This window comes from Lissotriton vulgaris, chromosome 3_1 (genome assembly GCF_964263255.1).
Source record: "Lissotriton vulgaris chromosome 3_1, aLisVul1.2, whole genome shotgun sequence".
Classification (NCBI taxonomy): domain Eukaryota; kingdom Metazoa; phylum Chordata; class Amphibia; order Caudata; family Salamandridae; genus Lissotriton; species Lissotriton vulgaris.
In genome coordinates, this window is record NC_141689.1 from 1,972,891,367 (window position 1) to 1,972,905,086 (window position 13,720).

Consider the following 13,720-nt stretch of genomic DNA (forward strand, 5'->3'; position numbering starts at 1 on the left):
GAAAGGCATATGATACAAAACAATTTACATTTGTGGGTGAATTATTATTATATTCTGTAAAAATCTGTAGACCGATATTTTGTCACTTTGAATGTCACAGATTACCTTAGGAAGCAAGGGGTTTGGTTACCCAGTTGACAAACCCTGGGCATAGGAGAATTTAAGGGGCATATTTACAAGCCCCTATCTCAACTGGAGCATCAATAATTTTGACCATTCAGTGCCAAAGCTCAATTTTGCATATTTACTAGGTGCCGCTAAACCACTGATCGTGGTTTAACATCCACTTTTAAATATGCCCCTTTCCGCCGCTGTCCTCTGAGCAAAGGGGCATGCAATGAGTGTTGCTCTAGGCGTTCCACCACAAAACCTATTGCTTTTTGACGCTGCTCCAAATTTACAAGGCTGAGGTAGAGCCAAAAACTAACGCCATGGAATGCCAGGTGTTAGAATGGTGATAGACAGAGAAGTTATCAACCAGTTATATAATAAAATCAATTGGCAAAATAAGAGTTAACTGACATTACACTTTTTTTAAAAGCCTGCAAACAGGTTTTGTGTTAGTTGGAGTTTCAGATTGCTGTAGTAGACAAGGGCTTGTATGTTGGTCACCCGCTCTGCCAAACCCTCGGAGGTAGAACATTTACATTTTAATTATCCTTGTTAATCCCTTGTAGGGGAGGTTAGAAAATGTTTTGCTGAATCTGATTTTGTACACATTTTCAGGTATATGACAGGTAGCCTGGTGGTTGCCTTGTTGGCGAGCCTAATCACAATACAGTGGGCCCGAGTTTGTCATAGTGACAAGACAACAGTAAAGGCTAAAGGCCTGATTTAATCATTGTGAAACATTATGACAGATGCCTTAAATCTAATATGTCTAATATGAAAAGTTATGAAACAGATGGTAGGCCTGACATATTTATGTGAAACTGATATGTTGTAGCCAATAGGCCTTGAAGGGCGGGTTGGTATTAACACTCTTGTACAATCTATAGACAGATATGATGTTGCATGTAATCTCACAACTGGCCTTAGTAGACATGGATTTTGGTGCATGTTACTCCTTCTGACAAACCCTTAAGATAGAAGAGTTGCACTGTTAGAAGCCTTGTGGTAAAGCCTATGCTCAATAAAGCAGGCTTGGGCTCTTATTATGACAAGCCAGCTTTAAAGGCTGTATGACTGTTTCATTGGGAAGAGCTATGTCAGATACCATATATTTTATCCATAGTTTGTGAATTACAGCAAATGCAGTAGCCATGACTTGCTTAGTTTTAAAATAAAAATATGATAAAACCATTAGCCTTTGAGGGTTGATTGTTAGTACACTTTGTTGAAGCCTGTAGACAGGTATTTTGTTACATGGAATTTTACAAATTACCTCAGTAGGCAAGGGTCTTACTGTTGATTACCCGCTTTGACAAACTCTAGTGCGGTATCATTTGCTGTGATAATTCTTGCCAGGCATTCATAGAATGGCCTTATAATGGTAGTTGTCTGCCAGGACAAGTGATAAAAAAGTCATACCAACTGTATACCTATATACACTTACATTCATATAGGTACATATTCACATTCTGCTCCTTCCATGACATTATACAGCATGAGGTATTGGGTCAGCCCACCTAAGTCGTTGGTTTTCTTCTACTGCAAATGACCACATTTCACCTGATCACGTATTGTATTGTAATTGCATTTATATAGCGCTTACTACCCCTGACAAGGCGTTGAAGCGCTTTTTCGGCAAGTAGCACGCTACTCCGGGACCCATAAAGGACTACTGCTGAATTAGTATAGTGAAATATGAAAGTAATTAAAGTGGTGGATCGGTTATTCAGTTATCTGGATGCGGAAGGAAAGAAGAGCAAAAAAGCTTTGTATCTATATAGTTCGTGTTACCCCTGATGGGGTGTAGAAGCGCCTTTTTATTTTTTTGGGGCAGTGGCACGCTACTCCGGAAACCCATAAAGGATTAATGGTGAATAAAAATGATGAAATATTAAAGTAATTTGAGGGGTGGATATTAGTCCATTACTTGGAGTGAGAAGGATAGCGGAGGGATAGAAGGGGGAGAAAGGTTTGCATTCATATAGCGCTTGTTACCCCTGAAGGGGTGTTGAAGCGTTTTTCTGGTGAAATTTGAGAAGTGAACATGTTAGTCTATTATTTTGATTCAAAAGGATAGTGGAGGGTTAGGAGAGTGAAGGATTTTGATTGTATTTTTGTTTGGATGTCATAGCAGTAGGAGCAGGCTTTTGGATGAGTAAAAATGGGTTGCGGAGGGGAAGAGTCAGAGAGAAGAGTTTAGAAAGGTTTATTTTGAGATGAGGATAGTAAAAGAGGTGTCAGATGATAAAAGGAGGGGTAGAGTAAGGGAGAGTCTAGACAGGGTTATTTGGGGGATCATAGTGGTGGAATGGGGGTTGGGATAAATGAGAGAGTGGGTGTAGATGATATATTGATAGATGTATAGGGTGAGAAATAGGGTAGTGCATTGGAAAGAGTACTAGAAAGGCATTTGAGATGAGTCAAAAGTTGGGTCAGAAGATATATTGAGAGAAGTATAGGGTGGGAAATAGGGTAGTGTATTGGATATTCTCAGTTAGAAGAAATTGATAAATGTATAGATCCATAAGTACATTGAAAGTGAATAGATGCATAATGGAGGTAGGTATATGTAGATTAAAGATATTGATAGAGAGACAGGATGAGAAAAAGGGTAGTACATTGGATATGCTTTTCAGGAGATTAACAAGCACACAGATCCAAGTACATGGAAGGTACATAGATGCACAATGGAAGAAGTACAATTAGACCAAAGATGCACCAGATAAACTCTGGTTTTCAAGTGTTATTGTACTTTAATTGTTTTTTTTACCATAATTATTCTACGTGTTCATACAAAGCAATACACAAAGATAGGTACATATCTCTAGTAAAATAAATGATAATATACAGAGGGATATGCTTTAAATTTCTGTTTGCATATGGTGCTTATGTGAGCCAATTCTTGAGTAGTTTTCTGAAGATAAGGTGGCTGTCCGTGGATCTTATGTTGAGGGATAAAGAGTTGCATAATTTGGCTGCTTGAACAGAGAAGGATGTGCCACCCATGTTTTTTTCTTGTATCTTGGGATTTTGAGGCAAGGTGCCATTTTAGAGCAGAGGTTCCTTTGTTGAATGTGTTTGGTGTTTTTATTCCTGATGAAGAGCAGTTCCATTCCATGTATTGCTTTGTGGGTGATACAAAGCAGCTTGAACGTGGAACTTCTGGCAACCGGTAACTAATGCGAATTTGGACAGAACAAGGGAGATGGTATCTTGGACCTTGGACCTTGTGTGGAAATCCCAAATGAGGGAAAATAAGTTGCAACGTTTTTATAGTGACAAAGCTTGATCTTGCTAGTTTGTCCTCTTGGGCATTCATCGATAGCTCGGAGTCAGTGGTCATTCTGAGGTTTCTTACTTCCTTCAATACCTTAGGTGGTGATCCCAGTTCATCAGGCCAGGCGGTAAGCAGGTCATAATGTTTCCAATTGCCACACGTGAGTATTTCCGTTTTGGAAGCATTTAATTTGAGGTGGCTCCAAGTCATCCACTGATCCATGCTCTGAGACAACTGAAAATTGGGGAGTTTCCAATGTCTTTGGGGCATTCCAGTTGAAAGAGTGTTTGTGTGTCATCTGCTTGGTTATAGAATGTGAGGTGAAATTGATTGATCAGTATCGGTAATGACTTCATGTAGATGATGAAAAGCATGGGCGAGATGATTGAGCCTTGAGGGACTCCTGCTATTGTGGAGTATGGTTTGGATGAGAAAGGTGGGGGTATGGATGACATTAGTTCTGTTTCAAAGATAGTACATGATCCAGTCAAGAGCAGTCCCCTCTATGCCGGCTTCATAGAGTCTTTGTTTCAGAGTGTCATGGTCAACTGTGTTAAAGGCAGCCGGATGTCCAAGAGGAGAAGCGCAGCAACCCTGTTGCAGTCCACTATGTTCTTCAGGTCATCCCAGACAGCAAGTAGGGAAGATTCTGTGCCTGCTCCCGGACAGAAACCTGTTTGGAAGTCTGAAAGTATGTCATTCTCTTCAATGAATTGTGACATCTGGGTGAATGCTGCTTTTCTATCAGATTGCCCAGGAAAGGTCCACTTGTAATGGGTCTGTAGTTGTAAGGATTCAGAGGGTCCAAGTTTGTTTTCTTCAGTAAACCTCGTATGTATGACTTTTCGAGTTCTTCTGGAAATATTCCGGTAGTTAAAGAATTGTTGATGATTCTTTTTCCTGGAATGACAGCAAAGATTGTTGAAATAATTGTCTTTGCATGTGCACATCTGCCTGAAAGTGAGCCTGCTTCAGTGCCATAGATGGTGGGCTAGCCCTTTAGTTTTAAATTTTTTCACATCCTGAGTGTCCATCGCTTCTAAACAAGGCACCTAATTTGAATTGCATTGCCAACAATGTATAATTGTTTGACAAGATAGCAGACACATTTTGAAACATTATTTCAACCATTTTGCATGTATATAATGAGACACTAGGCAAAATATTATTCCAAAATGACTACTCGAAGTGATATCTTCTGACTGATATTCTTGGATTGGTATTGTGCATAGTGAATCATTTATTACTGCTCCAAGGTGGCCAATACATTGGTTCAACATGTGGCATCCATGTTGCAATGTTAAAACAATGATAGACTAGGTACAATACCTTTGCAGGATAGCCTCCTGCTGCTATGTCAAATTTAATTTTTTATTACAAGAATATTCCCGCTATGTATAGGTGGCAGCATGTTTTTGTTTTTCTACTTATATTCTTTTAAATTAACTTACATATGCTTATTGGGTTTGAATGTGTTTTTTATTAATGGGTAAATGGGCAAATGCAAGAGTGAGTCAGTGGGTGGATGAGTAGATGCATGAGTGTAAGAATGATTATAGAGTGCATGTATGAGGATGACTTATTGAGTGCCTAAACTCATCAGTCACTAAAGAGGCAATTTTCACTAATAAGCATGACCTGCTGGCTTTACCAATATTTGTTGCAAATTACTATCAGTAATGGTGCAATGGGTTGACCAGAAACTGATAATTCCCGTCACATTGAACTATAGACCTTCACATGATTCTTAGGGTTGTCAGTAACTGCCATCCAATGATTCACAACATAACATAGTATGCCCATATGTTTGCCACAGAACATGTACACATTAATATTGTCACATATAGCATACCCACCATGTTATCAAAGAGAATGCATGTCCGTTATGTTGTGCCAAGGGAATATATAGCAGTATTTAATTATTGTATTGTGTGGGATGGCCAGTGCTCTTGCAAGAGAGCTGGACAGCATTCCTCTCCCTTTGTTGATGTCTCCTTAGTCTTGCCTGTCTTTGTTTTTTCTCTCTTTCAGTATTTCTCTCCTCTGGTTGGGCCTTTTCTCTGTCTCGCCACGCTTATCATCTCGATTTCGCTACCCTCCTTATCTTGATCTCTCTCAGTCTTCCCTGTCCCTCTCCTCCCAGAGAAACTCTCCCTGTTCCACCTTTCCGCAGTCCATCCCTTCATTAGGGCTTAGCCCCCTATTTGTCCCTCGCTCCACTGCGCCTCTCTCCCCTGCGTCTCTCTCCCCTGCCTGTCTTCTTCTGAGCCTCTCTACTCTATTCCCTCATGTTCCGTGTAGCCCTTCCCCCTTACATTGATCATTAGTCACGTGTATGTCCCGCTCTGTCCTGTCTCTCCCCTCTCTCCATTCTCTCACTGGCCTCTCTCTCATTTATGTAGCCTCAATCAACTCTTGAAAAGTTACACACGCTTAGATTTTGTCTGACCCTAGCAGGGAGAAACGCTGATTTGTCGTTCAACTGAGTGTGTTTTTTTTATTTTTTTTATCAGGGATATGATTGCAACGGGCTGCGAGGATAAAAATGTCCGCGTTTATTACTTAGCCACAAGCTCTGATCAGCCGCTGAAAGTTTTCACTGGGCACACGGCCAAAGTGTTTCATGTTCGGTGGTCTCCCCTGAGGGAAGGAATCCTGTGCAGCGGCTCTGATGACGGGTACGTATGTAGCACATCTCCAAAGTCTCCCTCCTCATCATTGGTACATCCTACTTTTTCGCCTGAAAAGCACCTAAGGTGTCAGTCCTTATTTGCAAAACTTGTATCCTGCATTTAGAAAGCACACTACTGAGGAGAAAATATGTGATCGTTTATTGCAAATGTGCGTACCAGGAAATGGGCCTTAGCTAGCCGTGTACACCAATAACTAACGCCTCCAAAAACTCTGAAATGCCAAGATAAGGCAGAAATGTATTTTGTGACCAGTCTAATATTGTGTTTTGTATTCATTTTCAGGACTGTGCGAATATGGGATTATACGCAGGATGCCTGTATAAATGTTCTTAGTGGACACTCAGCGCCTGTTCGTGGATTGATGTGGAATACTGAAATCCCCTATCTTTTAATATCTGGTAGCTGGGACTACACCATTCGTGTGTGGGACACGAGAGACGGCACCTGCTTGGATACTGTGTATGACCATGGTGCTGATGTCTACGGTATTGTTATTTTTGCTTTTAACATTAGGTATATTTAAAACTAAAATTTATATACACTTTTCATAGTTTTTTTGTAAATAGTTATTTTAGGCTGTCCATGGGTGATTGAAATGTAATATTTTTTTAACAATAGAGGCGAGCAAAAGAATGAAAGTTGAGGTATATAATTTTGCATTTATCAAGCTAATTTTCTTAATTAGTACCTGTCTGTAGGAAACTGGAATTTTGGGGCAGTTGTCCCTCCACTTTTCGCCCCTTTTTTGACTACTGGATTCTCTTTTTCAACTCTAACAGGGCACTTAGACTTGCTAACCGGACCTTAGTGCCAGTGCTCTTTCCCCTAAAACAAGTTAACGTCTAATTGTAACCCAATTGGCAAGGACTTTAGCACCCCTATAAGTCCCTAATAAATGGTACCTGTGGTGCCTAAGGCATGGGTACTAAAGAGAGTCCCTAAGGACTGCAGCATGTCTTATGCCACCCTAGGCATAAGAATGTTATTGCACGCTATGTGAAATAGTGCAAACCATTCTCAAAACATGACATGGCACACTCACTGTGTGCCATGCCAAAGTCAATACATGAAATATATGTATGTCACCCCTACAGCAGGCTTTATAGCGCTAAGGCAGGATGCATTATATTACATGTGAAGGCATATCTGCATGAGGAGGTATGCCCTTGTGTTGACTAGTTCATTTATTAGATGTAAAAAGTGAACAGGGAAGCCATCTTTAGAACATTTACTGGGCATTGGTCATTACGACTTTCCCAGCTACATGATGGCTTTACTGAAACCGATGGTGTTTGGTATCACACACCTTGTCTTAATAAACCTGTACTGTTGCCAGTACTATATGTATTATGACATGCACCCAGAGGGTACCTAAGAGGTGCCTCCTGAGAAACCTACCAGTATCTAGTGTGCTGTCTGACTGGTCTTGTCCCGCCTGCCACCACAGACAAGTTTCTGACCCCCTGCAGGTGAGAGCCCACCGACTCTGAGATTAGCTACAATGCTTGCTCCAGAGGAAAGTTTTCACACCTCCTACAGCAGGATGTCTAGTGATTTAGCATATCAGAACCAGGGTCTTCAAAGCCTCTTCTGCCTTTGATAAGTGACCCGGCTTCCTCCAGACCTGGGAGATGCAATTCCCTGCCCTGAGGCCCATTTGGCACTAAGATAGGTAGGACATTAGGTATGCAAGTAGGCGTGTTGCACCACCAAGCTAGTCACACCCCTGAGGCGAGCAGCCTGATGTACTCCATGAAAGAAGGATTCCACCAACTTGTTTTTGGTGGAATTAAGACCTCTGGGACAGGGTTATGACCACTCCCCACAGGAAGTGGTCATGTAGGGGATGGAGTGACCCCAAGGGTAAGTAGCCCATTGACTACTACAGCTCACTCCCTTTAATACCCCTAAATTCAGTATTTAGGTGGCCCCCTGTTGAAGAATGCAAGAACTGTGGACTAGCTGTGGACTTGGCACCAAACCCTGCCTGCTCTTTTCCCGACAATTGCAAACATCCGACTCATCCTGCAGTTGTGCAGCCTCCAAATACCTCAGAGGGCTGCCAGCACTTCGCCAACTTCCTTGAAGTGGAGGAGCCACTGCCTTGCAGCCTAAAGGCACCAACCACACAATCTGGTTCACCGATCTGTTGACCATTGGGTCCATTGGTGCAGCAGCAGCCCAGGAGCAGGTCACTGAGTGTCCAGAAGGGCAGCCTCATCGGCCCATCCAGTCTTTGAGATGCTGATCCACACCGAAGGATCCCTGCACCAATAGCTAGGGTACCGGATCCTGTTGAAAGTACCAAGGTTTGTTTGTGTTCAGTCCGAACACCTCTGCCACCAAAACCAACCTGCACATTTGGGGACTTTAACAAAGGCCAGTTCCATGCCAGAAGTCGTCTTCCTATGTTCTTCTCCCTCTGCTGCAGGTGCACTAAGAACTGTAAGAGCCTCAATCTCTACAACCCGCCAGACAAAACACTTATGCACCTGACCTCCCCAGTCCCAGTCCATTGAAACAGGACGTGTCTTTGTGTTCTTGAGACCCACAAGTGCCAAGCCCCCTTTTTGGTTCTTCCTGACTGGTCTCCCAGTCTCCACTTGAAGCCTTTCTTTGCTGGTGCTGTTCATCATTGGCTTTAAAGTATAACTTTCGCGGCTCCCACCGCTGAAAGCACCTCTGCACCCGGGCACCTCAGGGCAGGTAACCTTGAACTCTTGGTGCTTTCTTGGACCTTGGCACCTACTTACATTAAGTCCAAAAGAACAGTCCTTTAGGTTGTTGGCAAGTGACCCTATAACAGTCTATGTTTCTTCCATCGGATGACATTAGCGTGCTCTAGGCTCATGCCTCAAATCTGAATGCTGTATTTCTATGTTTGTGAAAATCACAGGCTTGAAAAGTACTTACCTAATCTATAGGAACTTGGTGTCTAAATCAATATAAAAATATGTATTATTTTTTATAAATTGGTGTCGGATTTCCTTATTGAATGTGTGTCTGATTTATTGACTCTGTGAATGCAACAAATGCCTAACACTCCCCTCTGATACGCCTAAGGCTGCTCTACCACACTACCTCAAATAAAGCACTTTGGGATTGTTTAATCAAACCCCTGTACATTATTAAGGGATAAATATACTCTCTACAAAGTGCAGCTCATTTTGGTACACTATAAAGCGAGCCAGCTCCCTACAGTGGTGATTCAGCAGTAAGATACAAGACTTTGTATTTGCTGTACCATTCTGTTAATAAGTGATTCCACTAAGGAAGCCACAATTGACTTTAATCAAAAATATTATTCCAAATTTGTAACTTTTTTTCTAAACTTTTTCGAATCTGAACTGTTAGAGCCTTGTGCTTTAATAGTAAATTTAAAAAAGATTTCTAGTCAGTTAGGCCTTAAAAGTCTATTTAGAATTATTTGATAATTATCTAAAAAGGTCTCAGCTGTACAAAAAAATGTCTGGCGGAAAAATTGTGTTCAGGAGCTCAACCTGGCCCCTTACTTGCATCTTAGTATGAGGCACTTAAGTAACCACTGTAAGGCCCACAAGATAAAAACTGGCTCCACTTGTACCAAGTTATAGATCCAGGAGCTCCTTGCAGAGTTGGATTCAGCTAAATTAAAAAAGAATCCTGGCATTCCTGAAGAGAAGATTGACAGTGATCAGACTGTTATCTGTTCTCAAGGGAGCAGTCCCCCTTTCTTAACCAGGGAGGAGGAGGAACCTCTAACCTAAGTATGACCCTGAGGGAAAGCCAACCAAGGCACATAGAAGCACTAGTGGACCTAGACCTAGATCTGGAGAGACCAGCCAAAAGAGTCACCCTTGAAGCCAGTTTCATGGTAAAGAGAAAGAAAGGGCAGACAGGGGTCTAGCACCCATGAATGGTAGCAGCAACTAAACAAATAGGGCGAAAGAGAGGAAACCTTTGACCTTGCAATCCTCAAAGGGATTGTCCCAAAATACATTGAAGATGATGATATAACTAAACAGCCTACAGACTTTGAGAGGGCTTGTAGAATAAGGAGGTTACATCAGTGACACTTGGGCTCTCTAATGTGGGAGCTAGTGTCAAAGTGCAGGGATAGACTCCTGACACTCAATGAGGTAAATGCCGAGTCCTTTGGCCTCATGAAGGATACCATAATTGATGCCTTTGGGCTTGCCACTGAAGAGTACAGAATTAAGTTGAGGGAGATTCACAAAACAAACCTCGAGTCAGATCTGAGTAGGTTTTGTTGACTTCTCAGTCAAACCACTAGGTGGCTCGATAAAAGGAAACAAGGTGCACGACTATGAAGGGCTCTATAATGTGATAATGAAGTAGCACTTATTAGCCAACTGTACATCAGACAAGTTACACTTGCATCTGGTAGATACATTACTTTCTAGTCCCAGGGAACTAGCTAAGAAAGCTGATGAGTGGGTAAGGACAAGGGTGCCCAAAATGTTCCAGAGGGGTGACTTCAAGAAGGGGGATCAGGCCCACAAAAACAGCAGGAGGGAGGTGGTCAGCCCACCAAAGAATCTCCGTACCCCAGATCCCTAAAAAATAGGAGAGTAGCACCCATCCCAACTCTGGTCAGCAGAGTCAGGGGGACCCAGAATTACAAAAGCACTTGGGCTACAGGGTCTGTTTTGACTGCCAGCAGTCAGGTAACTTCAGGGGTGAAGCAGCCTGTTCCAAGAAGGGGATTATCACTGGGCTGGCCAGTGTAACAACATGGGAAGACTCCTCATATGAGGACGCCTTATTAGCATTTTGCTGGAAGAAAGGTCCAGATGGGAAGTTAGGGGCGCCCTGAGGATGGGAATAGGCACTTGCACCCATGCAGCTGAATGGATGGGATCCCTACCACTGGCCTGAGAGACACATGTGCCAGTCACACTATAGTGAGTGACAGGTTGGTGTCCCCAGACATGTATGTGCCAGAAGGGACAGTGAAGATAAGGGTAGTCTCAGGTGAGGTCACAACCAATCCTGTAGACATAGTTCCCCTATAGAGGAAGGGTACTCTTATCCTGCATACAGTGATTGTCAGTTCTGACATCCCCTTAGACGGTATCCTGGGCAATGACCTCCCAGAGGTTGGTCTACTCCCAGATGGGGTGCTTGCCCAGGGCACCTCCCAGCCCAAGGATCCAGAGGAGTTAATCCCTGTAGTTGGAAAACTAGTGTCTGAAAGGAAAGGGAAAAATAAGAGGAAGGGTAGGACACTGCTGCAGAGTGTCCCCCCTGCACTGACAGAAGGGAGAGTAGAAGAAGGTGTGTGCCATAGGATGTGGTAGCCCTCCACTCAAAGCAGCAAGAGTGGTTCCAAGAACCCACAGTTACCCCTAAAGCAGCTCAACCACCTGTTAGTGAAGAGCATAAGGTCTGGTTCTGAAGTCTGACAGCTCTCAGTAGCCTCTGCTGAGTCCTGGCCTTTCATGGCAGCACTGTGCTTGGCCTGGAAAGCAGACCCCATGGCCAAAAGCAATGTAGGTGCCCTGACCCTGCTGGTCATGGTCGGGTTACTCAAGTGTTGGCTAACCCCTGTGGGCAAGCAAGGGGTTACTAGCAAAGATAGCAGAGGTGAGCAACTCACTACCAAAGGTAAAAGGGGGCAAAAGAGTCTGAGAACCCTGCTGTGGCACCACAATTCAAATTGGGTTCTATTGCTGTTGAGATGGATCAACTGCCCAGAAGCAGTGACATTGACAGGAGGATGTAAGGCAGAGTAGACCCTGCAACAATACAGTATGTTTCCTCACCTGACAGTCTAGGAAACCTCTCTCAGTTGACACTGAGTCTCTTGGGCTGTTGTCTGGGGTGGGGGATAGTAAACTGGAATTTTGTTCTCTCCACTTTTCCCCCGATGTTTGACTACTAGATAGATGCTGGTTTTCAACTCTGGCAGTGCACTGAGGCCTGCTAACCAGACCTCAGTGCCAATGCTCTTCCCCTAAAACAAGCTATAACCTAATTATAACCAATTGGAAAGGACTTTAGCACCCCTATAAGCCCCTAGTGAATGGTACCCCTAATGGATCCACACACAAAGTACATGCAGACTGCCATTGCAGGCTGTGTGAAATATTGCGAACCATTCTGAAAACATGACTTAGCACACTCACTGTGTGCCATGCCATGTAATATATGCTGGTCGTCCCTACAGCAGATCATGTAGCCTAAGGCAGAGCGCAGTATAATACATGTGAAGGCATATCTGCATGAGCAGGTGTGTCCCTGTGTTGTCTAGTTCATTTACTAGATGGTACAAGTGAACTGGGAAGCCATCTTTAATATATGTACTGGGCACTGAACATTACGAGTTCCCCTGCTACATGATGGCTTTACTGAATCATATTGTGTTTGGTATCAAACACCTTGCCTTAATAACTCTGAACTGTTGCCAGTACTAGATTTCTTTATGATATGCACCCAGAGGGCACCTTAGAGGTGCCCCCTGAAAAACCTACCAGTATCTAGTGTGCAGGCTGACTGGTCTTGCCCAGCCTACCTCAATTGACATCTCAGAACCCTCATACTAGGTCTTTCATGGCTTACACTAGCTCATCTCAAAACCTTTCACAATTACCAATCTATAGCTTCAATAAAGAAATAAATAGGCTGTTTAGGATTCAATTAATCTCCTTCTCACTTGATAGAGTTAAATTAATAGCACTTTTGAAAATGAGAAGAAGATGACTGAAAGCTGAACAAAAAGACGAGAATCAGATTGTAAATAGATTGACTTAGAGATGCTGTTGGCTCTAAGAATTCAATAAAAGTCTAGGGGATTATTGCGGACTGTTGTGCGCCCATTAGGGAAGATCTATGGAGTAGCTTTATCCCAGGTATATACAACCAACTTGGAAAATGTATTTTTGGGAGACCATCCCCCTGGCTATGAGAGGGAAGCAGTAACTTATGGTCTACCTTATTGTCTGCCCTCTAGAGAAGAGATCGTGATCTCAATCTATTCTTTGAGAACCTGCGGAGCGATGGGACCAGATGAGGTCCCTATCTTGGTTTTAAAAAGTGAAGCCAATGTTTGGACAACCATTTTATCTCCGGTCTTTGAATATTAATATTAAAAAAATACAATGACTTTATCTTCTGCAGGGAGTGTAATTATTCCACTTTATAAAAAGGGAAACTGTAGTCCACTAATAATTATCAACAAATTCCTTTGTTAGATGACATGGGTAAGGTCTTCACTTAACGTCTACTGGATTATCATCAGTTAAGGGTTGGTTAGGAATCCATTATACCATTAGAGCAGTCAGAAAAATCATAGCACCATGGACAATATTACAGTCCTGCAAATTATTATAGAAAAATAGGTTTTAGGCAGATGTCCCCAGTTTATGCTGCTTTTATCAACTTTTCTACAGCGTTAGATAAAGATCATCGTCCTACCTTATGGAAAAAGCTGCATGAACTGGGTATGCCTGAGACCCTATTATGTTTAATTATTGGCTTGCACTCTTCTACCTAGTGTTAGGGCCTGCTGGGAAGAGATGGGGGCTATCTGCTGTGTTCCCAACAAAAATGGTTTGGAACAGAGCTGCTTGTTGTCCCTTCTGCTACTTTCCCTTTATATATGCGATTTACCAGCTGCACTGGTTAATGGCTCAAGATA

The 13,720-nt window shown here is 42.7% G+C and overlaps 1 protein-coding gene across 2 annotated transcripts in view; it reads left to right on the top strand.

Annotated features, from left to right (window-relative positions):
• Positions 1-13,720, top strand: part of WDR17 (WD repeat domain 17) — a 790,164-nt gene that overhangs the window by 340,661 nt on the left and 435,783 nt on the right. For both annotated transcript variants that reach the window (XM_086962451.1, XM_086962452.1), the window contains exons 12-13: positions 5,902-6,066; positions 6,364-6,566. In XM_086962451.1, coding sequence (XP_086818577.1) covers positions 5,902-6,066; positions 6,364-6,566 — 368 coding nt within the window. The remainder of the gene's footprint in view (positions 1-5,901; positions 6,067-6,363; positions 6,567-13,720) is intronic.